Source organism: Struthio camelus, chromosome 8, assembly GCF_040807025.1.
Source record: "Struthio camelus isolate bStrCam1 chromosome 8, bStrCam1.hap1, whole genome shotgun sequence".
NCBI lineage: Eukaryota > Metazoa > Chordata > Aves > Struthioniformes > Struthionidae > Struthio > Struthio camelus.
Window position 1 is genome coordinate 34,427,872 of NC_090949.1, and position 27,098 is coordinate 34,454,969.

Genomic DNA, 27,098 nt, shown 5'->3' on the forward strand with positions numbered 1-27,098 from the left:
AGCGTGGCCACAAGCAGGAACAGCGTAAGAAGCAATTTAACTGATGTAAGGCGGTCCACCAAGGGAGGTGGGCTTGAATCGCTAACCCGTGCCATGCTTTTCACAGATAGCCATCGGCTGCACTGCAGATGGGCCTTTAAATTCTAGCATTGGTACAGCTAAGACCGAGACGTGATTTCCATTATAAACTATTATTGCTTTTCTTTACTACAATTATAGTATTTCTTTGGTGGGTGATATTTGGGAATCACTTTTACAACGGAGAAATGTTTGTTTCTCTGTTTTTTTCTGTTTCCTACCTCTTTTTTTCCGTCTCCATTCTTGCAGAGTAGTCATTTTTACATCAAAACTTTGAGCCATTTTGGCTTTTGCAAGTAACTAGCTCTCAGTGCACGTTAATCACAGTGTAGATGTGAAACAGCCCACTGTTGATATTGAAGGAGTAAGGCGAACAGGCACGGCTGCTGAAAATACGCTCATAGTGCAGGTGCATTCCTCCCGTCCTGCCAGCTGCCTCCCGGGGAGTCAGTGCTCAAACAGTCCAGCTCTCTGTGTCCGTTCCCACTTTGCTTCAGACAGACCCAGCTCAAAACACGTGCATCTGTGTAGCACGCCAGCTCCAGAGCTAAACTGAGTGACAATAGAGAACGCAGTGGGACAGAAAGCAGGTTTTCCTTCCTTAGCCTTGCAGTTGTCCGCACCGAAACCTTCCCGTGATCCACGTCAGAGCTGACCCCTGGCAGCTTGCTGGCCAGATTGAGTCAAGCAAAGGCTTTTATTTATTCTCAAATGATTTTGAAGGCTGCCCTGGACAGTTAATCCTACAAGATGCTGTCAGGGTCACACCTCGCGATCATGGCGTGACTGGCCTATGGAAGTAGAGAAGCTGGACACTCTGGTTGTATATAGGACAAATGTTTCGCCTCAGAGAAGTTGTTTTGATCTTGCAAGATCTGAATCCTGCCAGCGCCTTCAGTGAGATTCTCTCACAAATTTTCCCTGCCATTTATCTATTACTTAGTAATGAAAAAAAAAATTCTCTTTAAAAAGCAAAAACAAGGGCCCTAACTGAGGGAGGGGATGAAGAAACAAGAGACAGCAGAACAGAAAAGTGCATGCAAATCAACTGTAACTCTGCCATAGGTCACTAATGAGACCCCTTGATTTCTTAAATTACAATCTGCCACCCTCTTGGTGAGCCTTTATTATGCAAGAGAAACAACCTACAGTCCATTTACATGGAGTTAGTATTCTTATAAATGGACTCCATCTTTATACACTTAACTTGATAGAAATTCCAGTCTTCAGTAATGGCATAGGCTGTAATTCCCAGTTAAATGCAAACAGAAGTTACACAATAACAAAATTATACTTGGAGAACTTGGAAAAAAATAGTTTCTGGTTTTCTTCATGCTAACAGTCAGCACTCAAAAACATCTGGTGATTTTTTAAAGAACAATGCACTTCCTGCCTGGTAGTTCATGGAAAAGCAATTGTTACCATTTCCAAAGTACCCATTGTTAAGAGAAACAGCTTTACAAGTTCAGGGACATAATTATAGGACAATGACAGTTGATGGGAATAAAATGAAGAAACATCATAACAAAAAGAGTGTAACAAGCAATAAAACTTGCGCCACATAATGGTATATCATAGCATACAATTCAAAAGTACAATAAAAAATGTCAGTTGAAAATACACAGAAAGAAAAAAACAGTTGAAGACCAGTGTATTGTGAACAATAAATATTGATATATTTTAATATATCTATCTTGTATCTATATACAACTAATACGAAAAGTGAAGTCCATTAACTGCAAACACATAGCAAATGTACAGATTATACAGGGACAGAAATATAGGATTGTCTGGTACTGTACCAGTATTTTTAACTCTTTGCAGATCCACACACATACCAACTTTAGCAAACTTTCCATAAACTTCCTGCTATTTATATCATCATCATAAATTTGGCTTTGATCTCTCTGGCTGACCTGGTACCAAGCCTTAACAAGGAAGTCACAAGGAGTGTACAAAGTCTGCAAAGGAAACAAACAGTCATGTTGACTTTGTTAAAACTTAGATGCACAGAGTTCAAGGAAGTTGTGTACCTTGCATAGGCCTTTGTGAAAGTGTTACACAGGGATTTGCTCACATTTCTTGCATGATCTTTTTAATGCTGTTCTCTCCTTGGAATACTTCTACTTTATAATTACATTTTTGTTTCAAGCCAGTGTTGCTAACAATTTCATATTGTCCATTTTGGAATCTGACCTGTACTTATTACAGGGCTGTAAGAATCTATATTGCAATGGATGGGTAATTAGCTGCGATAGCACAAAGCACCAATACAAGATTTTGCAGAGGTAATAGCTAACATTCCTTGTGTCATACAAGACTTACTTAGCAAATTCTTCAGTTTGCTAACTTCTCAAATGAAAATTTTATTCAAATTGAGCCAAGATGTAAAAAATTAAAGTTAAAGAGTTCTAAAAATCTTCTACTGCAACTTGATTGACTCTGTAATTTTAGGTTGTAGGCCTTCTTCATAGCTTTACACATGTTTAATTCAGGTATTGTATATGAAGATAAGTTGTAGAGAAGTCCAGCGTGAAAGCGTCTAGAAAATATACAGCTGCATATAAAACTAGCCTTCTCAGCATTTGCACACTGAATCACTTGGCCATGCCTAGTATCTCAGAGTCCTGCTTCAGCCTTTGTCTGCAGCAGAATGACAAATCTATCATACGCTGCCCCGAATCAAGGTGAAGCCTGTCATCATTTGACGAAGGAATGAAAGTTAGAGTCAGTCAGGGTTCTGACAGCGTGCTCTGAGATGCAGACCTTGCCATATCTACCCTGTCTGATATAATTTGCTGACAAATGTTTATCATGCATATTAAAAGAAGGAAAACTACCACCATGTCATCAGCTGCTCCAAGTATTCTACAGAGAAGCCCAGGCATCGTGTCAAATGGAGAAGATGCGCATATGATTGCTCCAAAGGAGCATACAGCAACTCTTAGGAAAAAAATCCATACGAGACCATCCCAGGTAAAGATTCCTCGCAACGCAACAGTCAGGAATAACGGCATGTCATAAAGGTAATCTGCAAACTAAATATTCAGATGAGTTATGCTATGTTACCTTCTAATTTATGTTGAACAAGCCTCTAAGCACTGTTAGATTCAAATCTATTGAATGTAAAAGCTTTCTGTGCTGTGCAAGTCCACCTACGCAATTTAATTATTTTCTGGGATCTAGCAGCACACATTCTAGCAGGAATCTCCATTCCCCCAGTACTTTGAAAAGAAAGTATTATGCATGTTGTTGAATCCTTTTGGAAAATGGGCCTTAATTGTTGCTTGAGTGTATACCTCTCTTTAAAATCTGGCATCAAGCGTAGGTTATGAATGCTTAAAAATGAGGCCTTAAGCCTTGGCTTAGTGTGGACAGGAACCATAGGAGTGAGTGATTATTCCTCTCCATTAATGCTAGTTTGTTGGGTTGAAAAATAACATTCTCCTCCACAGCGCCTAGTGTATTTAGTCCATAGATGAAAGCAAGCTCCACAGTCCTTTTCAGGCTCCCTGCTGGGATGTGACAGGAAAGGAAGATTTGCTTTGGTGATATTCTACTTGCTGTCAAGAATGGGCCTCACTTGTGCCTTCAGCCCTCATCTTTCACATCACTTGCACTGCCTGTCATGTCTCTGTACCAGCTGGGATTCTAGCTGTAATAAAATACAGAGCCAGCTCAAATTTGGCAATACCTAACGAAGAAAACAGCTGCTTTGTATGCTGGAATATGAATTGGAACAAGAATTTTAGAGGCAAGTTAAAATCCTAGAGTTCAAATCTGAACTCAGATTTGAAAGTTCCAGGCTGACCATCTCTATTTCTGCTTTGCCTCCTATGTTTCATCTCACACTACTTTTTCCTCCCTTCCAGGATGGCTGTAGAATGACTGCCTTGTGCTAGCCACTCTGAGAAGCACCTTTACTAGAAGATGCTGAATGCAGTAGTGAGTGGTAAGACTTCCCTATGATACCACAAATAAGTTCATAAAGAGATAATTCACATACTTATGCAAATTCGTTTTCATTGCTGGGTCTCTTTCAATCCACTATGTGTTATGCAGTATTAACTAGGTAAATGTGGAATTATAAACACTTACAGGTCGAGGTTGCCCTGAGAAACGCTTGTTGTAATCTCTAATGTCATTTACAATTTGCTTAGTTGGTTTATCTTGTTGATTTTCACAAGTGATGTTATCCAGAAGAACCACCTTCATTAAGAGAAGAAGATAAACATTAGCACTGTATAATTTAACCTTCAGTATTAAGGATACTCTTCTGTAGTACATGTCTCTCCATATGTTCCCTCTCAAGCTGATCTTTGTCCCGTGTCAGTGGTTTCACTATAGCAAGAATATTTACCAAATGCAGACTCGTTAACCTGCATGCAATCTTCCAATACATCAGGCAGCCTTTGGCATGGGTCAGATGGGATTAAGAAGTCCTGTATTGTTTTTAATGGAGTATTATGCTGGAGATTCAATGAACTATACAAAAGTAAAATGATGGAGGCCTGTTTAATATTTCACAGAGTTGCCTGGTATGATATATGTCAAATGATAAATGCGAAAGGTTTCAGTGTCATTCAAGTCTGAGTAGGTTTTGAAATGCTATGGAAAATCAGAGGAGAGAAAAAGTTGATCCTAAGTGTTCAAGCTTGTCATTTTGTAGTTATCATAATGCAGATGACTACAAGGGAGATAACTCTTACCTTCTGCCTGCAGAGAGGGCAGGTTATTGCTCCTAACCAAGGACTATGTTTCCAGTATGTAATTAGACAGGAACCTGCAAAAAATTAAATGATCAAATCAAGATATACAGAGTACATTAAAGGATATTTAATGTGTATAAGGTAGTTACCAGAATTAATAAACCCTCTTTCTACAACTGACTGTAAAATTTGTTTTAATTCTTTGCTTTCATTTTAATATGTGGTTTTACTCCACAAAGTGACTGTAAAAATAGCGCCTTAGATCTTCTATACCGATATATACAGAGATACATAAGACTCCCTCAGGGAGACTTTGATATTTTTATTCCTGTTGATAGCATCTTACCCTTGAAGCTCCCTTGACTGTGGCTGAAGCACTCAAGAATACGGGTACCCTTCCAATTTATGTGTACTTAGCATGGTGCAATGCAGAGTGCTGTGCTGGCTGCTGTGGACGAAAGTAGTTTAGCTGCATAAACGTGGAGCTCCACCAGAGCGAATACCTCCTTTAGGGTCCTGAGGGTTAATTATCCCAAATAAACCAACATGCACAGCCAAGGGACAGCCTGCTCATTTAAAGACCTGCCTGGTACAATACATATCATAGTGATGAAGTATCATATATTGTCTTTGCTTTATTATTATTATTTTTTTTTTTTTACTGTATTTCCACTCTGTTACCCGTTTGGAACTGAACAGCCTGGGAAGAGCAAGTTGCGGCATTCTTTTTCATTTTTAACAAGATAACTGATAGCTACCTTCCAAGTGCAATGTCATCTTTTCTTATACTTAGGTCTCCGGTATACAAGAGGGCAGAGGACACTAAGACCAGATCGCACATATTACTGACAGCAGTGGTTGACATACACGAATGTCAGTGCTGGCATTTACAGCAAATACAGCAAAGCATAAATAGCATCTAATCAGAAGCAGCACAGCTTGACTTTCAGCTCCCGGGCTCAATGTGCAGTGTGACAGGTCAAGAAAAAAAAATGTCTTAACATGTAAACTGATCAAATTTGACAAAGGACCTCAGTGAAAACAGAAGCAGAACAGTGGACTGCCATTTTGATGGAGTTATTTTATGGAACTGAACTATGCTCTTTGTTCTTAAAAATAACCAGGGCCAGCAAGTCCACTCTTGTTAGCAGTACCAAAGCAAGAAGTCTTCAGGAGCCGTCAGTGCAGGGTTTTTCTGCACCCAGACAGTCTTTGTCCATTGTCACTGAAAAGTGGATATTAGAGAAACAATGTGTTCAAATCAAGTATATGAATGGTAATGATGTTATCAATTATGTCCTCTAAAATAGGGATGTTAAATTTGGCCTAAAGATATTTTTATGAGGCTCGCCCTAATTGTTAGTACAATGCTTTTTACTTTTGTTTTCAGTTAAGGGAAGGGTTTTTCTTTATGACTCTTCTATTCTGTTTGCATATACAGAACAGTTGGTTGGGCATATGACTGTGTTTATGTCTAAATCCCCATGTGGTATGTATAAACTCAGTCTGGCAGCCAGCTTCAAGCTTTTGCTTGAACTTTGGCGTTTGACAAACATCATGCCTGACTTCAGGAACTGCTCTGACTATCTAGGTCCAGATCCTGTATCATGATTAATGGGGGTGTATTGTTGTGCCTGTGTGCAGTTCCACTGATGACAATGGGATACTAATGGATCCCTTAGTTCTTCAAGGGCTTTATAAAAGTATCCAGTGGAAATTTGCTACAGGCAGAAATCATTTGTTTAGTAGAACAGGAAAAGAAAGACTCCTCTGAAGTTGACCTATTTGTACTTCAGCGCATTTTTCATAAAATAGACAAAATCCTGTTTTAATCTAGCTTGCTACACAGCCTTCTGAGGGAGTCCATAGGTTTCTCTAAAATACCTCTGTGGTTATAGTTAATTAGAAAAAAATAATATTGCTCCAGGATCGCTTTTCACTTGAACTTCCTGAACATATGGTTCAAACTGAAGCTGAAAAGGAAAACTTCAGGACAAACTGTATGAGTTACTACTAATAATAAAATCAGACATTTTTTCTAAGTCTACATTAATCTTCTTTAAAAGCTCTAGGTTGACCACATTTTCTAAATAAAACTTTTACCAAAGTGGAATTTATTAAGAGTATGCAGCATAGCCTTAGCTCTGTTCCAGAGGGCATGCAGGAAAGTTTTATTACTAATTTCAGTCGCAACAGACTTAGATCTATGCAGACTGGTTTTGATAAGCCCAGTGTAAAGTTTTATTGGTTTAAGACATGAAAAACAGACATGTTACAGAGACTGCTTCTACTGTATAAATACAGTCATGACATGTATAATGCATTGCACTGGAATCTATGCTTCAGAGTGTAAATGATGATGTACTTGGGGAAAGTAAAGCCTAACTAAATCTATATAGCTAATGATAGCAATATACAAAGCTTGTATTTGGTACTTCTCTGCAAATCTCCAGATGTTATAAAAACAAAGCCCATTATGTCTTATTCACAGAAGGAAAACGGAAAATTAAACCGGGCCAGAGAAAGAAGAAAGGTAATGATCTTTGTTGTTATGTCTCTCTTTGTATTTGAAACTATAAGTTCTGTGATATTATTTGAAACATGTTTTGAGGCCTTATGAGCCTTTTTGTTCTGGAGTGAGTTATATTCAAAGCATCCCATCGGCCTATGTGAGCATGTTATAAAACATATATGTGCATAAAAACATGAAACATCCTCAAATATTTATATGATGCCACTCCTGTGGCAGGTGGGCCCTGCAGAGGGCCCCTAGCTGTTGGTGATTCATTGATTTGCCGTGGTTTCACAGGATGGGATAGTGGCAGTGTCGAGTGAGTTGTTCTGGGTGAGCATCATTTCCATCTAGAGAAAAATGGCACTTTCTAAAAAGCAAAAATGTGCTGTTATTGCAGCAGCATTAAAAACATAATGCCTTGTACTCATTTATGCTCAGGCCTTTTTAGAATACTCTGACAGGGTGAAAAAAGTCTAAATGGCTTGTGAATATAACTTACACTTGCTTTGAAGTCTCTAAAATCCCAGAACAGTAGAAAGGAGCTTCATGGTTCTGCCCACTGTCTTTTGACGTATCTTCCTGTTGCAGTGTCAGATATTACTGCCTCCAGCTGTCTCCCTGTGCCTCTGCCAGAGATTACTGATCTCATGCTGCACAATAACACTAAGGTACCTTCACAGGCAGTTTCTGCCTCATCAGATCATGAAAACTGGTTCTCTTCTGTCATCCCTTTTGTGGGGACAGCAGCTTTCAGCAAGGGACATGGCAAGCAACTGGGGCAGTGAGGTTGTGAGCTGTATAAGCATTGTACTGTATCTAGAAAACTTACCACAGAATAGATGTCCACAGTTGGTTTCTACTGGGAAAGTAGCTGTTTGGAGACAGATTGGGCAGCTGAAGTCACTGTGATTACAAGGCTGCCAAATTTGGAGAGATTCCTAGAAGAGAAGTAGTACAGAGTCTTTACTAAATTAATATTTTGAGTGACATATTCAGTTTATTAATAATAATGTACTATGCATAGCAGAGATTCACAGAAACTAAGTATGGAGGATACATAACTAATAATTAACTCAGCAGATAATGAAAATCAGGCACAAAGAAATGATCCTACAGAATCCTACAGAAAGAATCGGTGTCAGAGGTAGGACGATGAAGCCAAGTTTATGTTTCTAGTGATATATCCACAGGCCACTGAATAATATTTACGTTCTTGAGGCCAGAAGAGTTTGAACCACAGGCTTGTCTAGTTACCGTTAGGCAGACCGTACCCAAGGTCTGTCTTAATAGTTTTTGGATCTTTTTCCTTCCTCCTTATAGTCATGTATATCACTTAAATATACTGAAGTAAAGACTAGTGCATTTTCTGCCTTCTTTGGGATGGCAGGATAGTATTCTTAGTGTGTATCATAGGTTATGTAGCAAAAAGTTCCCTTTACTTCAGTAAGTAACCCTTTCCTTTGCTTAGGAAGGTCTATAATTAAGAGTAATGCTGAGCTGTGTTTTTAGAGTGTGATGATAGGAGTTTTGTCAGTCTCTGAAATCCTAAAGAGGCGTTTTGAAATCCAAAGTGTGTGCACTTGCATTATAATACTTCTGGACTAGTCTGCCTCCAATGGAAAGGCTGAAGGATGTATGTTGTTCTTGTTCATCTACTTTAAGACAGTGTCTTGAAGGTTAGAAATACTAACTGTCCTCCGCTGCCTATGTGTGTTTAGAGAGGCTCAAAAGGAGACCAGGGTCAATTCCAGTTTTATTTTGCACTTTAATCAAAAAAAGGTGAACTCCATATACTCCTTAATGACCACAGAGGACCAGCATTATATGGAATAGGCATTTTTTTTCCGTTACTGAAATAAGGCATTCAGATATGATGGTCTCATACTTTGAGATTATAATATCACTGTATGCTTGCTGTCTCTTGTTGCCCAACAAGAAGGTGAGTGCCAAATTGCTTGTTTGTCTTTCAAATAGTGAATTGGCACCCATCTTCCTGACAGATCAATGAATACACTTCTGTGTATTTGACCTATTTATAGAAGTTCTGATAAAGAGAAAATTGAATAGACTTTACATTTTTGCATGTCAAATATTGATAGATGCAGAATGACTGAAGATTCAAGCTCATTTGACTGCATTCAAAGATTAATTTTTTTATTTAATTATTGTTTCTAATGAATTTTTTTCTAATGCAATGATTCCAAGAAAAAAGAAGGATGTTGTCATGCAGCTCTGCCAAACAAACGACCATGAAACCTGGTATCTCTTGCCACAGCCATGCCTAAAATTTTCCTGAAATGAGGATCTGTAAACAAGAACTGGAGGTTTTAAAACAAAATGTCATAACTACTAGAAACAGTCTTTCTCCTTTTCTGTTCACGAAATTATAAATGTGTGTGGCTCTGATACTCAGTAGAAAAAAGTTTAGATGCTGAAGATGCCTACATATTTTTTCAGTTTTTCCCCTCTATGCGCTGATGATTCTCTTGATTACCTGCTAAGATAGCAGTCATGCAATAGCTCAACAAAGCTGGGATTACTGAATAAGTAAAACATTACAAAGAGCAGATTCAAGTCCAGCACACTGACAGGTGACCTCCTGGCAAACAGCCTTTGCCATAATGTTACTCAAAATACATATGGCACTTCACAACCCTATATTTTGACTTCCCATGCGGTACAGATGAGATATTTGCAGATTCAGAACGGCATTATTTCAACTGATGTAAACAGTAACCATTTACTTCAGCTGAGGAACTGCCCCAGAATGCACAACCATTGTGCTTGCAAAAACTGCATATGTTACATAAGCTGATCAGGTAGGTATCAGCTCTTTATTTTTGCAGAGTAATAACACACACATTTCTTCAGCTTTGTCTCATACAAAAAAGGGAACCAAATGTGTTTCTAATTATGTAGTAGATATTCAATCAGGGGAAACCCAGCATTCAACCCAGACTGTGACCTCTGGAAATTCTGGAAAGCTCCCTTGCCCTCTGCAATCTCAGCAAGTCTAAACTGCTTGTGTATTTTGTATTAGAATATTTTGTACAATAATTAATTGACCATATGATTCCTAGGGGACAAATGATTATAGCTTTTTTTCTGAATGACTCATCTTCTGTTGACTTACCTGAGCAAATCTGTAGAAACAGAGTTTGTGCTGTTTAGAAAATGGGAAGATTGAATGTTACTGTGCTGCTCCATGATATCAGTTCTGGCTGCTGAGGTTAGCTGCCACAGAAAGGGCTTGGAAACCCGTTAGCTGACTGCAAGTTGCTGTAGTGATGTTGAAAATTTTTAAGCTTTGCTCTCAAAGCATTTGAGTTCAAGTTAGGACTTTGTGACTTAAAGAGCAAATAACTAGGCAATAATGCTGTAATAATGACACCAGATAAAGAATATGTGCATGTGTATGTATGTGTATATGTGTGTGTGTGTGAGTATATATGTATTTTATATATACATATATATGTATACATATATAGGAAGAAAAACTGTTAAATCCAGTATGTGAAGCAGCATTCTTCATCTTCTTGTGATACCTCTCTTACTGAACGAAGCAAGGTGGGAGAGCTACCTTCAGCTCTCTGATATTGCCAGACAAGTATGAATGTCTTTCTGTTGTGAATGGCCCAACTTAATCTGCACAGTTAACCTGAATATGATTTCAGTCTCAGCTGCTTACAGATTTCAGCTGCTTTTGCACGAGATGACAGTAAAGACCCATGTAAGAACTAGACCAGCCAGCTGTGACTGCTTCTGTGAAGGCAGGTGAGCTACAGACTCATCCACATGGCAGGTAAGTGCACCTGGGTTTCTTGAAGAAGGGGGCACCACAGCGTTTTCTGCAGAAGTTCCAGCAAAGGTTGTTCCAGAGCTCAGGATATTTCTGCAGGAAAATACACGGGCAGGTGTTGAGCTTCCTGCAGTGTCCCTCAGGGTCCCTCTGCAAAGTGGTGTAGGTCCAAGACGTTCCTTCTTCCCATCATATGTAGGGTATAAATACTTCTTTTAAAAAGACAAACCTAGACTGACACTAGGTTTACAGTAATAAAGTTAGTTGAAAGTGACTGGAAAAGTGAAAAAGGTTGCTGGTAGTTTAGATAAATAGCTTTTTCATTCTCACATTATACACATTAAATATTTATAATAAAAATACTAAAAAAAAAAGATCTTTATTTGTATACAGAGCTGGAGGCTTAGATTTGGCTTTTGGTAGGCATATTTTGTGTTTTATTCAAATCCTTAGTTTTCACTGTCTCTTGCTTTGGGTAACTGGGTTATCAAACTTAGTATACTTTCGTCTGCCGATGTATCAGAAGAGCTTGCGCACTTCCTGACTCCTGCCTCTCCCTTTGGCCTTCATCAGACTGAGTAAAATTATTCACAGAACAGTCTCTAGAAGGATTGCTATCTCTGGCCACAGCTACCATATTTCTGACGCTGCCATGTTACAGTCGTACAAGGGCCAGACTCTGAAGCCTCTGAATTGCTCAAGATTTATGCTGACATAAAGTGATGATGCAGCTCAAGATTTATGCTGGTACAAAGGACATCAGACTGTAGCCGTGATGATACATTTTTACTCTATCACATAGATGATCGCACTTGGAAGAGAAGGAAAGGCATTCCTAAGAGATTAAGTAGACAAAACTTCCTGTTTGCCCTCCAGGAGGATGAACATGTAGTTCAGTGAGGACAGACACATTTTGTACATCTTTTGCATTAAAATTATGATTTGCAAAGCTGTCTAAGGCCTTAGGATGTTTAATCTCCATTAAAAGTAATGAAACCTGCATAGCTGTGTACTTTGAGTCATTTGAGACACTGCCAGCTCTAAGATTTTCTTAATAGCTAATCAGTTAGTACAAATTGCTTTTATTGGTAACGTTCATACTCCTGTCAATGCTACGCATGATGAATTATTTATACAAGTCGGGCGATGTTAGAAAAATCTGAAAAGTACTGAAAAAACATAAAATATTTGAAAAAGAATGTATTTACTATGTAGTTAAAAAACACCTTTTCTATAATTTTTTTTTTGTCTAGACATATTTCAGATAATGTCACAGCAGTTTATAAACTAAGTAAGTTTGCTGAAGAGGCAGTATTCTCTTTTCTTCAGTATTCCAGCTAAGAAAATAAAATAGCTTTCATATTATAAAGACATTAAATGAAAGAGAGAGGATTTCAGTTTAATCTCTGTGGAGCTGCTCATTACCTGCCTGATTTTGTTAGGTGTTACTTGCCTGCTTGAGGAGGGAGAGGTCTAGGTAACTTCTTGAGGACCCTCCCAGCAACCTTCTGTGGCCTTGTTAGCTCCTGCTTGTGCAAAATTTAACAGGATCTGGACCACTGCTATAACTGCTTCTCTTAACTAAATATTGATGATGTCCACGTGAACTAGTCAGTTTGTAAGGTGCTTTCATGATGTGTATTAGAAGTTCATGGAGTATCGTAAAAACAGAGTTATTTTACACTCTATGTGGGTTCTGCACCTGGAATATTCATTTAAGTTTGCCTATTTTTCCAGGTGAAACAGAGGTGGTTCAAGAGAAAATTACCCTTCTGTCTCAAGAATAATGCAGTAGGCCGGGAAGGGCTTAGAAAGGTGTGACAAGGACAGTCAAAGGTACAAGCAGCTTCTGTACAAGGAATCACTAAGTAAACTAGGATTCTTCAGGTGGAAAAGAAATGACAGAAATGGTAGAGGTCTGTAAAAGGTAGTGGAGAGGAATAAAAAGGCTATCTAGGATCCGTTGTTTGCTGTCTCCTCAGAGTGACAGATTTAGATAGGAAAAAAAGGGCAGTTCTTTACATATCTACTTAAGCAGTGGATGTTTTTGTTACGGATGCTAGAAATTGCTATGAATTCAACATATACTGGACATCAAGTACCATTAAAGGCAAAGGTAGCACCTCTGACTGAGGAAGTTCGTGAACCATAAAAAGCTAGAGGATGGGAGAGTCTTCTGGGGAAGCATCACATAATTGCCTATTTCTGTATTCTTTAGGCATCCATTGCTGCAGAGAGGACTCGATGGTCCTGGTTTGACCTGGTACAGCCATTCTTACATGAATAGAGCAGTTTGGGGGAAAAGAGATTCGTAGTCACCTTCATCAAAGATAACAGTAGCTTAGTCTTGTCCTGCATAGGTAGGCTAGGAAAAGCATGCCAAGTCTTGTATTTATTTTATTAGGTTATGTGCATATAATCAAATTGCTGATTTATTTAGTCTAAACACTATAAATGGTGTTCAGGTTAGCTTTATGTTGGTTATAAGGGGACAGAGAAGCTGGATCTGATAGAGTAGACAGATGATATTGGACATAGCTTAAAGTCTGCCAGAATACATGCACCCTTCCAAAATCTTGAGCCAGCAATTGAACATTTGAACTACCGAATGACTTAAAGATTGAAGTAGCAATTATGGCAGTTAGTATTTTGTGTCGTGTGACTGTGAGTTTTTGATGGTGGTAAGTACTCTTAACAAAATAAAACATTTTGTGTGATCTCTGCCTAAAATTCTTAAGAGATTTTTGGGGAGGTTCCTCTAATGCATGCTCTAACGCATGTTCTACATGTAATATAAAACAGCACAATTTAAATTTCATTCCTTTAATAGTCTAGGCTGGAAACTTTTGAGAGTGCCCATAAAAGTTACTGTTTCGTAGCATTGTATTAGAATCTTGGTGCCTATCTCACCTTTGCAAATCCCAGGCCTGAAAACTGCCCCTGTAAAGCAGCTTTCACAAATAAAAAGGAGGTTACGAGAGTAGTTTTCGACATAGCATACTGAAAGTATGCTCCTCTGCCATAGACATCTCTTCTATGGGAGAACTGGAGAAAATCTGACAATGTTATCTGAGGGGATCCAGAATCCTCTCTAGAGAGCAAGTGCATACATGTATTCTTTGAAAACACTGAGCAGTTCTCATCATTTTTAAGGAGTAGCAGTGGTCACCTCTTAAACTGTTTTCAGCGGTGAAAGCCTTCACCCACATAGGAAATGTTGGTGCAATGCTTTCATTCACCAAAGAGACTCAACCCACATGTCCGGTGAGAAAATCTAATCACACCAGTGGACATCTTCATCAGTTTTCACCAGATCATGCCCCTAAATTAGATGACTGACATAAAGGGATTCCATAAGTGCTGAGAGAACATGAAACACCCACTTTGAACGAACTGGCAAGAAGATGGTAAGTTGAAGGTATTGTGATGTGCATGCTCATAACTGACACAAACGGCTTTGGAGACTTGCATTGAGTATATAGGCTGTAATGGTTGATGATATACAGTGCTTCATGTTAAATTTTACACTTGCAGGGTGGTGAAGGCCTGAGAAGTTTGGATGTTTCTTTTAAAATACAGTTTTATTCTTCTAAAATCAAGTCCATATATTTATATTCTTTTCTCAATGAGCATCCCAGCAGTTATCTGCTTTTGGGGTCAGATTCTCAAAAGAACTCTAATTAGGAGCCAGGTTTTGAAGTTGCTCAAACTGCACCCAGAAGTTCCCAGTGTGACAGTTAAGATTTTTTGAGACACTTGAGATCTTTTAAAATCTGGACACTTATTTCAGCTTAAAATGAAAGCTCAGCATTTTGGAAAATAAATCTAGTAGAACTCTGCCAAATCAAGCCATTAGATTTGCTGCATTTTTAATATTTGTATGCAAAAGAAAGGCATGATGATGGTGATTAGGTCATTGATAATGGAGCCAGAAGCTCCTGGGTGTAAACCTTTATCTCTGAGACAATGCTCAGTTCACTACATCTTCCAGTTTTACCACATGGAAAATTTTTTTAAGCATTCAGTGATGAGTCCATTCTCATCAGTATGTTTGAAGAGAAGGAATTAAAGTTTAAAAAATACTTAGCAAATGAAAGAGCTAACAACCATTTATTCACTTTTTTCCATGAACACCTGCCATTCTGTAGCAATAAAAAAGTTTAAACTTTGAAGTTTAAACTTGTTAGGAAGGCTTGATTCCGTGTTACCTCTTCATCCGATTCCTGTGATAGGTGAAAGCTGCTCTGTTTCTCCGTTACAGGGCAATTAAGATGAGCAAGGATACACTGGACAACTAAGTATTTGACAATACACATTAAACCTAATCACAAGCAGACTGTAAGTATATATTTTGAAGGGAAGAACTGTGCAAATTTTCTAAAAGTAATTCTAATGATTAAATACTTCTAATGAATATAATGAAATATTCTAATGAATTCTAATGAAATAAATACTTCAATTATTTATTCATAATCATTCTAATAAGCACTTCCTACCTTGGTTCAGAAGACCTACATAAAGTTTGGCTTACCATTCCTCTTTGCAGAATTGTGTGAGAGGAGCCGAGTAAGTTACACTAGCTGTCAGTGTTACGGTGTGGAATCATTCATTAAGGCAGGCTATGAGGGTTTGTCAATTATTAACTTAGTTGCCCAATGTCAAGGTTCTGTTAGGTTTTCTAAATTAAGGTTATGAAAGAAACCTTTTCTTCAAACAAAGCAAGTCTATTAAAAGAACAGAGGTCTCCTGAGGAAAAAAACAATACTCTTCTCTTTCCAAAGAACCTAAATAGATCTCCTCTCTCAAAAAGATGTTTAACATAATTGAAAAGATACTTACATCTAATAAAAATATCACATTACTATTATCAAATATTAACTTGATCAAGGACAAGCTACAGGTATTTTGATCTCCTGATATAATAGCAGCCTATCAATTGTGTAGATAAGCGATTAACTGAAGTACTGTTGTGAAACAGGCATAAAACGTGCCAGACACTTTTGCTACCAGGGCATTGCATAACTGTAGAATTAGATTGAGTAACATACAACATTGTCCAATTAATCACATGAGGTGTAGAATTCAAGCAGAAGATCTAATAGGCCAAAATGGATGAGCATATATACTTCCTGAAGTATTTATTCTTTGTCATGATATATGTTCCTTAAGAAAAGCTTGATTTCTGTAAAGATGTTTTCCAATTTAATACAGCAAAATTAATAAGGAAACCAGATAAAAGGCTTGTTTTTTTGCGGTGTTGACCATCCTGATCTTGATTCAGCAAAGCACTGAAGCACACACCTAATCTTCAGCCCTCAAATAAACACATGAACTCTTAGGGAGGAGTGAGGAGGAATCAGTAATATTAGAACAGAACAAAAATAATGCCCCTGCTGTTCCTGCTGAAGCACTGATATGCTCAACAAAGCACTTTTCAAAGACTAACAACCAGATGGAATTTGTGGCATAAAGTATGTTCCTTGTTTGCCATCAGTCCTTAGGGAATGTTCTTCACTTTGTTACTGAGAAATTGGTGACAAATTCAATACTGAATGTGACTGCCTGTGTTGGATATTCATGCACACTCATATGCCAATGTGCTTAATATATATGTAATGTATTATTTATCTAAATATGTATACAAATCTACAATGTGATTTAATTACTTATAAAAGACGGCAGACTGGCAGATGTAGAAGCTGGAGCCGTTTCTTTATCCAGAGAACTGACATAGCATTAGCAGCGGCTGCTTCCCCATGTTCTTCTGCTAAAAAGCTTCACCCTTGCTAGACTCCCCAAGAATCTGAACATAACTCATTCTCTCCTACCTCCTCCCACCTATTCTGCTCAACCTGTTACATTTAAGTCTGCTAACAAACTTGTCAGTTATTCCTAGTAATGACTGTGATTCTTAGACATGAGTGTTCATCTACTGGAAAGTTGGTCTGAACGCATTAAAGCTATTTTACTTAGTAGGTCGCTCAAGCATTTGATTACTACTAAGTCAAAAAAGGATTTGAACTGGTTTTAACATAGAGGTGAAACGCCCTATAAGGAAATAATAGCAAAAAATTATAGACTTTCTGTAAAGATTAAATGAACCTCCGAGACTTCCTTTTACTTGTCAGGGGCTTGTGCTATGTCTCTTTTGCAATCACATATGCCTTTAACTAACAGACAAGCTAGGCTTGCAAACTGTATGCTAAAGTCTGCATTGTTTCAATAAGCAGGGTTTTTAATGCCATGCTCAACCTCTTATTGCTCATTTACCGTTACAGCTCAAAGCACATCTTCCCCCTAGGCAGAGCTAGATGCTGGACAGCAGAGATTCTGCAGTCTTGTCACATTTTCACTCTTTAACAGGGCAACTGAGATTTTATTAGACTTAGTTCAATGAATTCGTCCATACCTGTTTGCTGGAGAAAGATTGTTAAATACTAGCAAACTTTTCTTTTACACAGCTTCAGAGTATTTGATGACTGAAGAGTGTGGGCACAAGAAAATCTCTTAAATTGGTGTGAATATTTACAGTAAATCAGAAAAACGTGATTACTGTAACAAGCGGGGTGGCAAACCATTCCTATTGTTTGTCTTACTAACTGCTTGCGTCCCAGCACACGCACGGAAACTGCACTTTTGGACACATTTTGTCTACACTAGTTTGGTCCTTTTCTTGTGCTAGATCTCTTGTTGAGGCCTTAAAGCACAGCTACAATGCAAATAATAATTTTACCAATAAGAAGTTTGGCATTTTGGCTTTGAAGACTGAGCCTGTTCAAACACTTACATGCCTGAGTTATTTTGTATAGTTGAATAAGCCCATCAAAGCCAACAGGTGTGCTCATGCCAACTGTTTGTATTATTGCATTTTTAATTCACAGTTTTCCACATAAAGTTTCTTATTCTACTCCACAAAAGCCTACCTAACCGAAAACTGGGACTCAGAAGTATAAAGATGTGAAATAAAACTCCCTGGCAGAGCTTTGGACCAGGGCCTGTGTAACAGCATTTGACACAAACCAAGGGGTTTTATGCCTGCGATAGAGTTTCTCATTAAAATACTCCCAATGTGTCATAGAGGTGAGCTAATTCCATTCTGGAAAATAAGAGTGGTGAATGCTGACTGCTGTAAATGTAGGCAGGCTTTACAGTATTTTGCGAAAAGTGAACATCAAAGCTATCGGAACAGCCATTAACCTGGTTCCCATGAAAAGCAAAACATGACAGACCAGCTGTCTAGTGAAGTACGTGAAGAAAGCAAGAGAGAAATCTCTTTAAGTGGAAACATAAGTGAACTGCTAGTAAAATCAGGCAGTCGGAGCTTTTATCACAAAATAAATGATCCAAGTGCAAAATACCAGTTTGTTAGAAATGCCAATAAAAATAATTGTAACCTCCCTGGCACTGCTGAGAGAGAGCAACCTGTTAAAAAGAGGCTCCACCCAGCTGTTGCATGAGCTGGCTTTCATTCTTTGGAATATGCTATATCAAGGAAACCGTCAAATACGAATGAAAATGTGTTCAAAATGCTTGGGCAAATTAAAGCGTTTTTTTCAAAACAAGAAAAATGACAGTTGTATAAAAAATAATGAAATTTGAACTCGATTTTGAGAGATACATGCCTAACTTGTTTTATTCAAAATGTAACTGTTTGTTGTAGTGAGTAAATACAGAACAACTCACCCTGTGCTTTACATATGTATAGCTCTCCCTCTCTCCCTTTAGCCATTCTTGGGTTTTGGACATTTCCATGTTATTTATTAGCAAGTGATAGCTGTGATTTGTTCACCTAGCATTTATATTTTTGGACACAGACTTTTCTTCTTCAGCTAGACACTACTATTTGAATAGCTCATTTTAAAACATATTTTAGTGATTTTCAATAACAACTCTTAGGTAAGAAAGGCAATTCTTCAATAACTGCTGTTAATTTTCAAATTAATAATAATGGAAATGAACAACTTATTTTATTCTATTCAGTGAATCTTGCATACTGATGATAATGTTTCTGAATAATAAGATGATGAGCTATAATATGTACTACAGAACATGTTGTTTTGCAAATGATTTTGTCTTTAGAGGGATTACAGATAGTACCATTATCTTTGGTGTGCAAGACTGCACACCAGTACCCTGGTAGAGAATCAATCTAAAGGGATTAATTCTTTTTGGAAATTAAGTTTGTGATTTTCATGATCCTGAAAAACCATACTCCTGAGTGTACTCTTGGAGTAACCCTGGACTGTAGTGAAGGCTGGAAGTATTCAGTACAAGATATTAAATATGTGTAAAGATATCATCCGGATGAGAATCCACAAACCAAATGGTCTTCTTGGGACATAAAAACACCTGTCAAACCTTCTTTAGTCCCATGAAGTCACAGCATTACACTACCTTTCCAACATACCTGTGGAAACAGGATTTGAAACGGGAATGTGGATTTGTTTGTGACAAATATGCCTCTGTCATACTTCATATCCCAGTACTGAACTTTTTGTCACTGAAACAAACTGAAGTTGTATCTGAGAATTTTAATACATATGAACTTGTAAAGCCAGGTGCTGCTACTGTCAGCCAAGCCCATTTTCACTTGTGATCTTGCTCACTCAGAATAGAAGTACAGGTAACTGTGAGAAAGTAAACAAAAATCCAGAAATAGAAAAGCACAGATAAGAGATTGACAAATGTTAGGGAAATAACTGAGGCAGAGAGCAGGCTGGGAAGGAAGGTTACCGTGAAAAAGGGAGGTCATGCTGGGACAAAAAGATATAGTAGACATGTAATGTTTTATCTTGCTAAAGTCACTGTTCATAGGTGTCCCTGGTTCTGAGATGCTTTGTTGAGATAATCCAGGTAGATCGTTCCTAAAGAAGATAATCAATTATTCTCCTGCTGCATGGAGTCAAAAAGTGCAATTACAAAGATCTCATCACAATATTTTTTTTATAAATGTCATTAGTTAGTTTTCTACCTCTGACTGATTTTTTTTTCCCTGTATAGCTTTTAAAGAAATGTAATGGGCTACCAGGACTTTTGGCTCTGTGACATTACTCCATCTTTCCTCTGCCTCCCTTGAAAGGACATTATAGTATATTAAAGTAGAGATAATCCATCATTTTCCGCACTCATCTTTTCCAATTATTTAAGCAGTGACCAGATAAGATAATTCTAATACAGGTCTGTCGTCTTTTTTTTTTTTTTTTTGGCCCTGCAAAGTGATTTCCTTTCCTCAGGAGAATTTAGAGACAGTGGACTGACCAGAGGCACTCACATTATAATTTAAAGAGAAGACACATTTCTGCAGACTGCTCTGAAGAGTGGCTCTGAAGATTACTGAAGCAGGTAACTTCAGAATTGTTTCAAATCAAGTCCAAGCTGCCTCTCTTTCCCATTCAGCACCCTTCCCCTTCTCCTCTTTCCCTGATAAAAGATAAAAACTGGCCAGTGGGACCCCACCAGATCTTATTTGTCTTATGCATGAGATTAGCAATAGTTTCCTACTTCTCACTGTAATGTTTATTGTAATAAAATATGATCTGCATAGCTCGTATTAGCAATATTGCTACGAATGTAACATCTGTTTCAGTGAGGAAATACCTACTTCCCTGATGTATGATAAACTTTAATGAATATTTGTAAAGGTGCTTACAATTTTTTTTAGTAACTTTTTTTGTGTTGTGTTGTTATTACTCTACAGAAAAGGTGGGGATGCATTTGTACTCTATATACACTCAGTATATGATATGGGCCAATAATAACAACTATAACTGATACTCTGTGACTGAGGACCCCCAAAATTACTGCAGACAAAACTGGATTCATTCTGAAGGCAGACTAGAAGTGCTTCATAGTCCTAATGATACAACTTCCTTTTTCTTACCACCATAAACCTATGGCAGTCAAAGAGAATTTTCATTTTGTTAAGCTGTCCTAAGCAAAGTATAAAGAAGAGCATAAATGGCTCGAATGTTCCAGGAATCCCACTGGCTTAAACATTCGTCTATTAAAAATAAGAGTTCTAATAGTTGAATGGCTTCCAAGAAGGGCCTCAGAGGATGAAAGTGTTTCTATCAAATCTGGAAATGTTTGGAAGATGCTTATTCCATGTGAAAATATTTCCACCTTTCAAAAAGGCCTGAATTTGAGATTCATTTGACAAATATGCTCTCATACAATGTATTTTCAGAACTGTTATAAAATACCTAGAATTCCTACTATTTTGATAAAAAATGCATTATAATAAATTTCAACTCCGGTAAGTCAAAATATTTCAGATCATTTTACAAAACGTTCCTAATTGCAACAGCTCCTATTTCCCTCAGGGGAAGTTCTCCTTGAATATGGACCACTAGGTAAGCCAGTCTCCAACTTCCCATACCCTGCGCAACGCTCAAACTCATCTCCTCTGTTTCACTCAGACTCTAGACCAGTACCTGCTCTGCAGAAAAACTAACATCGTGGAAGGTTCTTACTCTAGTCCATTTAGTGAAGACCCAGGCCTCTAGAACACTGCAAGGTTTCCAAGATGGAATCCCTTGTACTAACCCAAATCTTGGTTTGTACTCAAAAGAAATGTGACTACACAGCATACAGTTGCAAAGCTGCAGGTCCAACTGCAAAGTAAATGTTTCATGCCTTTCATCATGCCAGCAGAGGCCTGTTTTGTCATAGTGTTAATCGTACTTTGAGAGAGCCTTAGCCTTGCATGACTTTCCCTTCATTCAGATTGTATAAACCACAGTCAAATGAATGAAGGGGAATGAACCTATAAAAGAATTCTGTTGGGAAAACACTGGTATTTTTAAAGCAAAATGTGGTTTGACATTTTAGAAAAAGTTAATGTCACTGCTAATGAGAAAGAAACCTTGGTCTGCTGGTTAGTCTGCTTGGGAAACTGATTCTATTCTGTGTTTTGCCTGTTTTCCTGTGTGGTTTTGGAAAATCATAGGGGTACACTGCAGTTTTAGTCCCTATTCCCCTAGCAAACACCTTAGATGCCAAAACTTGAAGTAGATGTTTATTTGGTCTTTGGATCAATGCACATTTGCATAGCTGGGGGAGTATGGACTAAGCTTGAGCTGGTTTCAGACTGTGTGCTATTCATTCTGCAGATCTGGGCAAGGTAATTTCATTTGACCCACATTCTCCCACAGTTGATGTGGAAAGTATTGTAGAGCATCTTCAAAGAAGAAGAAAGTGGGATCTTCTTCAAACGCATTAGACAAATTGACACAGCAGCACACCAGTCAGTCATATTGGCTAACTGCAATATAGACATATCCTTTATCTTCCTACACTCCCCTGTGTAAAACAGCAATAATAATACTTCCTCCCCTCACTAAAAATGATGCAAGGCCGTAGACCTGAAGGACTATGAAATGGTCAGCTACTCCAGTGCTATTTCAGACATCAGGACGATCTTTTTACTGTTTCTGTTTTTCTCTTTTAATCTCCTCAAGCTGTTTTTCTCAGAAATAAGGAAGCCAGAATCATATGACCAAACAGCTCCTTCTCAGGTCATGGTAAGATTTTCTCTGTTCCTCCCCCATTCCTTGCTCTTTGTTAATTTTCCAACTAGCTGTCAGGCCTAGAGGGTACGGCAGTAATCACAAGACTGGTTTGTATTGTCAGTGCTGAGTGTCAGTGACCTGCAGTTTTTGGAACCCTGTTCTGTGTCTTATGCAATCCCAAAACAAACCTGTGTGGGACCACTAGGAGACTGATGATGATCTTCAGTCAGTCAAATAAAGGGAGTTCACACTAGAATTATGTGATTTTTCTTCACATTTCATTTTTAAGTGTTCAGTTATGCACAATAACATTTATTTGATTGTAAGAACTTCTAAATAGGTCACGTTCTGGGAATAAACAGCCAAAACGTTTTCAATAAAATATAAAAACTTCCAATATAGGTAGAACCTGATTCAAAAGGAGGGTAGAGTATACATGGTAGGATAATGTAAGAGATTTTGAAAGGACCTGAAAGGATGTGTCTTTAATAATTTACTGCATGAATTTTGGTAATTGATTAATTTCTAGTTTTTACATCTGAAAAATGCACATATACCTCAGTCCCACAGAACATCGTGAGGCTTAGTTGATGCTTTTAAAGCTTTAGAAAGATGCTAGGAAAGTGCAGGCTTTCATAATTCATATCAATCAAGCTACTAAATATGACAGAAATGCTGAGGATCATTTTTCATTTTATATATTTTAGCAGGGAGAAACGTGCAAGTTATGTAACTGACCAGCAAGTGTCACTGTTTGGTATTTTTACATTCTAGTGTCTTTGTTCCTAAGCGTGTTAAAAAAAAAACCCTCATAGATGCAGTCCTGTAAATGAGGATTTTCCAACAAGAATAAGAACATTTCTAAACTACAGGAGATGTGTATGTACCACACAGGCTATGGACAAACTCAAGTGCCTGAGTATGTGTCTTTCTTTAGCCAGCCACCAAGAAGTAATGTCTGAACTAAATATTGTTCATATTACTGGACAGAATAATGTAAATCCCATTGAAAATCAAATAATGCATAGATAAAATTCCCAAAGGCAATTTTTGTTAGGAAAGGTAGACATTCCTCACTGAAAGAATGTCAGATACTTTGTCAAGACGGCAAAGGACACATTATCAAGATGAGTGAACACAGTTTAAATAAGTTCCTACTGCAAGAATTAATTTAGCCTGACCGAAAAAAAACGTAGTAACAGCGGACATTAGACATCACGAGATTGAACCACAGTCCCAGTCTGAGATGCCAAGCTATTCTTTCCTGTTTCTGGAATGTTAATGTAGGTCATAGTCCTTATCTTGATTGGCACAAAAACGGAATTTGCTGACAGGCATTCACGTGTGCTGCAGCTCATGAAGAGACTTCCAACTAGGTTAAAAAATAAAAAATAAAACTAAATGAACTGCCGTACCTATATAATGTACATAACTTCCCTTTGTCACTACCTCCTTTACCCCACAGCTGAACTCACCTTGCCAGTGCTGTGGTGTCCCTGATGTGCCCATATGTAGCAGTACCTTTAAAGATGTAGAATAGCTGCATACACTGCTATATGTATTTGTAATGTAGTTCTCTGTAGAATACAAGTGTCGTAAGTGAATGTTCCTTAGAAAGATCCTCCTGTGTGCTAATACTGGCCTATCTTGGTGAGCATTTGATCATTCTGTTAATCAGCTGAAGTGGATCCAATAGCCAGGAGTGCATCAGTGAGCCAGTCTCTTCTAACATAATCCCAGATTACCAAATCTGTACTTTTATTTCAAACTAGTCCCTGTCCTACGGATCTCAGCCTATCTATCATCCATACCATCTCTTCAGTATAGCCAGCTAGTTTTGAAAAAGAAGAAACCCTTAAACAGGCATATTAGATCTTGGCTGGTTCAGATTAACCTCAACCCTTCCCTTCTGTCTGTACTGCAAACCCTCTGTGGGAAAAGTACTTCTCTACAGTGGTTTTTGCATCTTTGCAAAAAGATGATCCTACTGAAACAGAGTATGCTGTCAGGGCCCTTAGTGTATTAAAAGGCCTTCATAGCCTCATCTGGGGCCTTCACCCACACGCTCTGCCTGTGGGCCTAGGAGCTCCATTTAAGCTCAGCCCTGGGCCCTCATTCCCTGCCTGAGCCCTGCTGTAGGAATGCAGGGCTGGGGCTGGGGCTCTGGCTCCGACTGATCTGGACCTTGACCTGTGGACTGACTTCCCAGCTTGGCCTCAAACCTGTCTTGTCACTACAGACCTACCTGGCGATTTCTGGGCTGTGTCTGATCCTGGTTACCCTCACCACACCTGCTCCTGACCTGTGGACTGACGTCCCTGGCTTGACCTTGGACCTACCTCGTCACCATGGACTTGCCTGACGATCTGGATTCCTGCTGGAACCTCACTGCCATCTCTGGGCAGCCCTGCTCCCTCGTTCAGTTACTGGGGGACCAGGTCCTGGCTGGTGAGGTCCCTGCCCTGCTGGCTGTGGTATGGCTCTTGGCTCCCTGTCCCTTAAGGAGCAGCTGGCCTTCACTGCTCCTTTGCATTTGGAGCACAAACCCAGCACACAGGAGTTGCTTATAGAAGCATCAGACCTGATAGCATAAAGCAAGCATGTGAGCAGTTGAATCTGTAAAGGAAGAGCATGTGAAATCAAGAAGCAGAAATCAAGAATTATATGCTTTTGGAAAACAAGGAGAAACTGATGAGTAAAGGTGGGTGGGAAATGACTGATGTTAGGACATGATACCTTCTGAGAAGGGAAAGGACATAGAATGAAAGAAAGAATAATGAGCAAATGAAGAGGGAGTAAAGGTGAATTTAATGCAACAAAAGCTAGTAAAAATTATAGAAGAGAACAAATATTAGAAAGTGACCCTGTTCAACAGTACAAATCTTAGCTCAGAATCCTGTGGGACTTTACTGTAAAAAACCTTTTATTCCCTACTGTATTTTTAATGAGGATTTCCCATAATCTTCTGTGACAACCAGATCTCTTTAAGAAACTTTGAAGGGAAATGGGCAAAGGCTTTCTAGAAATTCAGGTCTACTCTCTAGACGAGTCTCAAGTCTGGACTGCAGTATGAGGGGAAATATCCATGTAAACACTGTCTGCTTCATCCAGCAAGGTTTTAATCTGTGTGAATCAAAGTAAAATCAATAAGAAAATTAAAGCATGTACCTTAACAAATAGAATAACCAAAAAAGAAGAGTATATGATGTCCGTAATAGCTGTTATTCAAGCTGCTTAGTCAGTCCTTAGGATATGTCACTAATGTGTTAATGCAGTCCTGGATATTCCACTAATAACAGGTAATATAAGAATCTTCATAAAACATAACAGAATCAGCTAACAAAAAATAAAAGATGCTGTTGGAGAAAAGAAGCAGTGGAAGACCAGAGTAACCACATCTTCTTACTGTAAGGCATTTACACTGAATGACAGGGGCTTTTCCAGTCACACTTCTTTTCTCTGAAGCTTCTGGTGCAGGTTATTATTACAAGACAAGACTCTGAATCGGGAATACACAAGATCCAATGCAGTAAGACAGGTTTCTGCCTATGAAACAAATGTAGCGAAGGAAAGCAAGTGAGATGGCTTCTATTTTATTTGTTTACTGAAACAAAAGATCAAACAAAAGTGCTCCTACACTTTAGTTATCTAGCAGTGCAAAAGAGAAAAGGAGCGCGTGGCCTATCTGTGGTGTCCGACATCCATTCGTTACACAGCTGCATGGGGCAACCTGGCCGCGTGCCCCACATGCTGCCAGGCGGATAAAAGGGCCTGGGTCAAGGGGAGCTGTCCCACTTGCTGTGGCAGAAAGAGTGAGTAGATTGCTACTCTTGGGACACTACCTCTGATGGGTTTTGAGTAGTACTAACAGCAGCCTCTGAGGCTAAGGAAATAGGGAAAATGACAATCCAAAACGGGAAAGAGGTTAAGAGCCCGACCGGCTGCCGCTTAAGCACTCGCCGTGCTTTGCCTCCCTGAGAGAAAGGAACTTCCCTCGTATTTTTGCCTCGTTCAACTCCGGTATTTGTGCAGAAACGCTGCGTTTTGTGTCCCGCGCTGGGAGCGACAGCGGTGGCCGGTGCAGCGAACACGCCGACACCTTGCCTAGGGCCGCCAGCCCCCCCTCCGCGGCCGGTTCTGCCTCCAACGCTCGCAGCGGCCGCGCGGGAAAAGCGACCGCCTCTCGCCTCGGGGCCGGCGCCATGTCGGGACGGGGGAGCAGCTCCCGTGGGGGCTGAGCGGCGGCGGAGGGAAGCGGCGACGCTCGCTCCCGCTGACGCCAGGGGCCGCCATGTCGTCAAGGGATGGGTGAAAGCTGCCGCTCCGCCCGCACATCCCTCCCCCGTCCCCCGTCCCCCCTCCCTCTGGGGAGCCGCCGCCAGGGGGCGCCGCCCGCCCCAAGCCACCTTCGTCCTTCTGCCGAAGGCCCGCCTCCAACGAGCGCGCTCCCCCTCCCGATTGGCGCAAACAACAATACCCTCTCCTGG

The 27,098-nt window shown here is 39.1% G+C and overlaps 1 protein-coding gene and 2 long non-coding RNA genes across 6 annotated transcripts; 2 read left to right on the forward strand and 1 right to left on the reverse strand.

The window, feature by feature from the left end:
• Positions 1-20,318, reverse strand: LOC104152801 (E3 ubiquitin-protein ligase RNF170). 4 transcript variants are annotated; one of them, XM_009688347.2, is made up of 6 exons: positions 15,633-20,318; positions 10,436-10,465; positions 8,132-8,240; positions 4,788-4,861; positions 4,177-4,287; positions 1-3,116 (listed from the first exon to the last, which is right to left on the reverse strand). In XM_009688347.2, the coding sequence occupies exons 1-6, from the start codon at positions 15,633-15,635 to the stop codon at positions 2,811-2,813; spliced, it is 633 nt and encodes a 210-aa protein (XP_009686642.1). In that variant the 5' UTR covers positions 15,636-20,318; the 3' UTR covers positions 1-2,810. The 4 variants fall into 4 exon arrangements, with proteins under 4 accessions (XP_009686642.1, XP_009686629.1, XP_009686648.1 ...); XM_009688334.2 differs by lacking the exon at positions 15,633-20,318 and adding an exon at positions 10,991-11,042; XM_009688353.2 differs by lacking the exon at positions 10,436-10,465.
• On the forward strand, positions 2,979-8,125 carry LOC138068064 (uncharacterized). The gene is made up of 3 exons (XR_011142653.1): positions 2,979-3,104; positions 3,951-4,030; positions 7,279-8,125. It is a non-coding gene; the product is annotated as an uncharacterized lncRNA (long non-coding RNA).
• On the forward strand, positions 14,828-26,918 carry LOC104152791 (uncharacterized). Its single transcript, XR_011142652.1, has 3 exons — positions 14,828-15,439; positions 20,318-22,623; positions 24,851-26,918. It is a non-coding gene; the product is annotated as an uncharacterized lncRNA (long non-coding RNA).
• Positions 26,919-27,098: the final 180 nt, after the last annotated feature.

Excerpts from the sequence above, each read along its gene's own strand:
- LOC104152801 (XM_009688334.2), bottom strand. The coding sequence starts at position 11,032 with ATGGGTCTTTACTGTCATCTCGTGCAAAAGCAGCTGAAATCT. Across the intron at positions 4,862-8,131 it reads CTGTGGACATCTATTCTGTG|GTTCCTGTCTAATTACATAC; the intron begins GTAAGTTTTCTA and ends AATTTTTTGCAG. Across the intron at positions 4,288-4,787 it reads GCCCTCTCTGCAGGCAGAAG|GTGGTTCTTCTGGATAACAT; the intron begins GTAAGAGTTATC and ends CTCTTAATGAAG.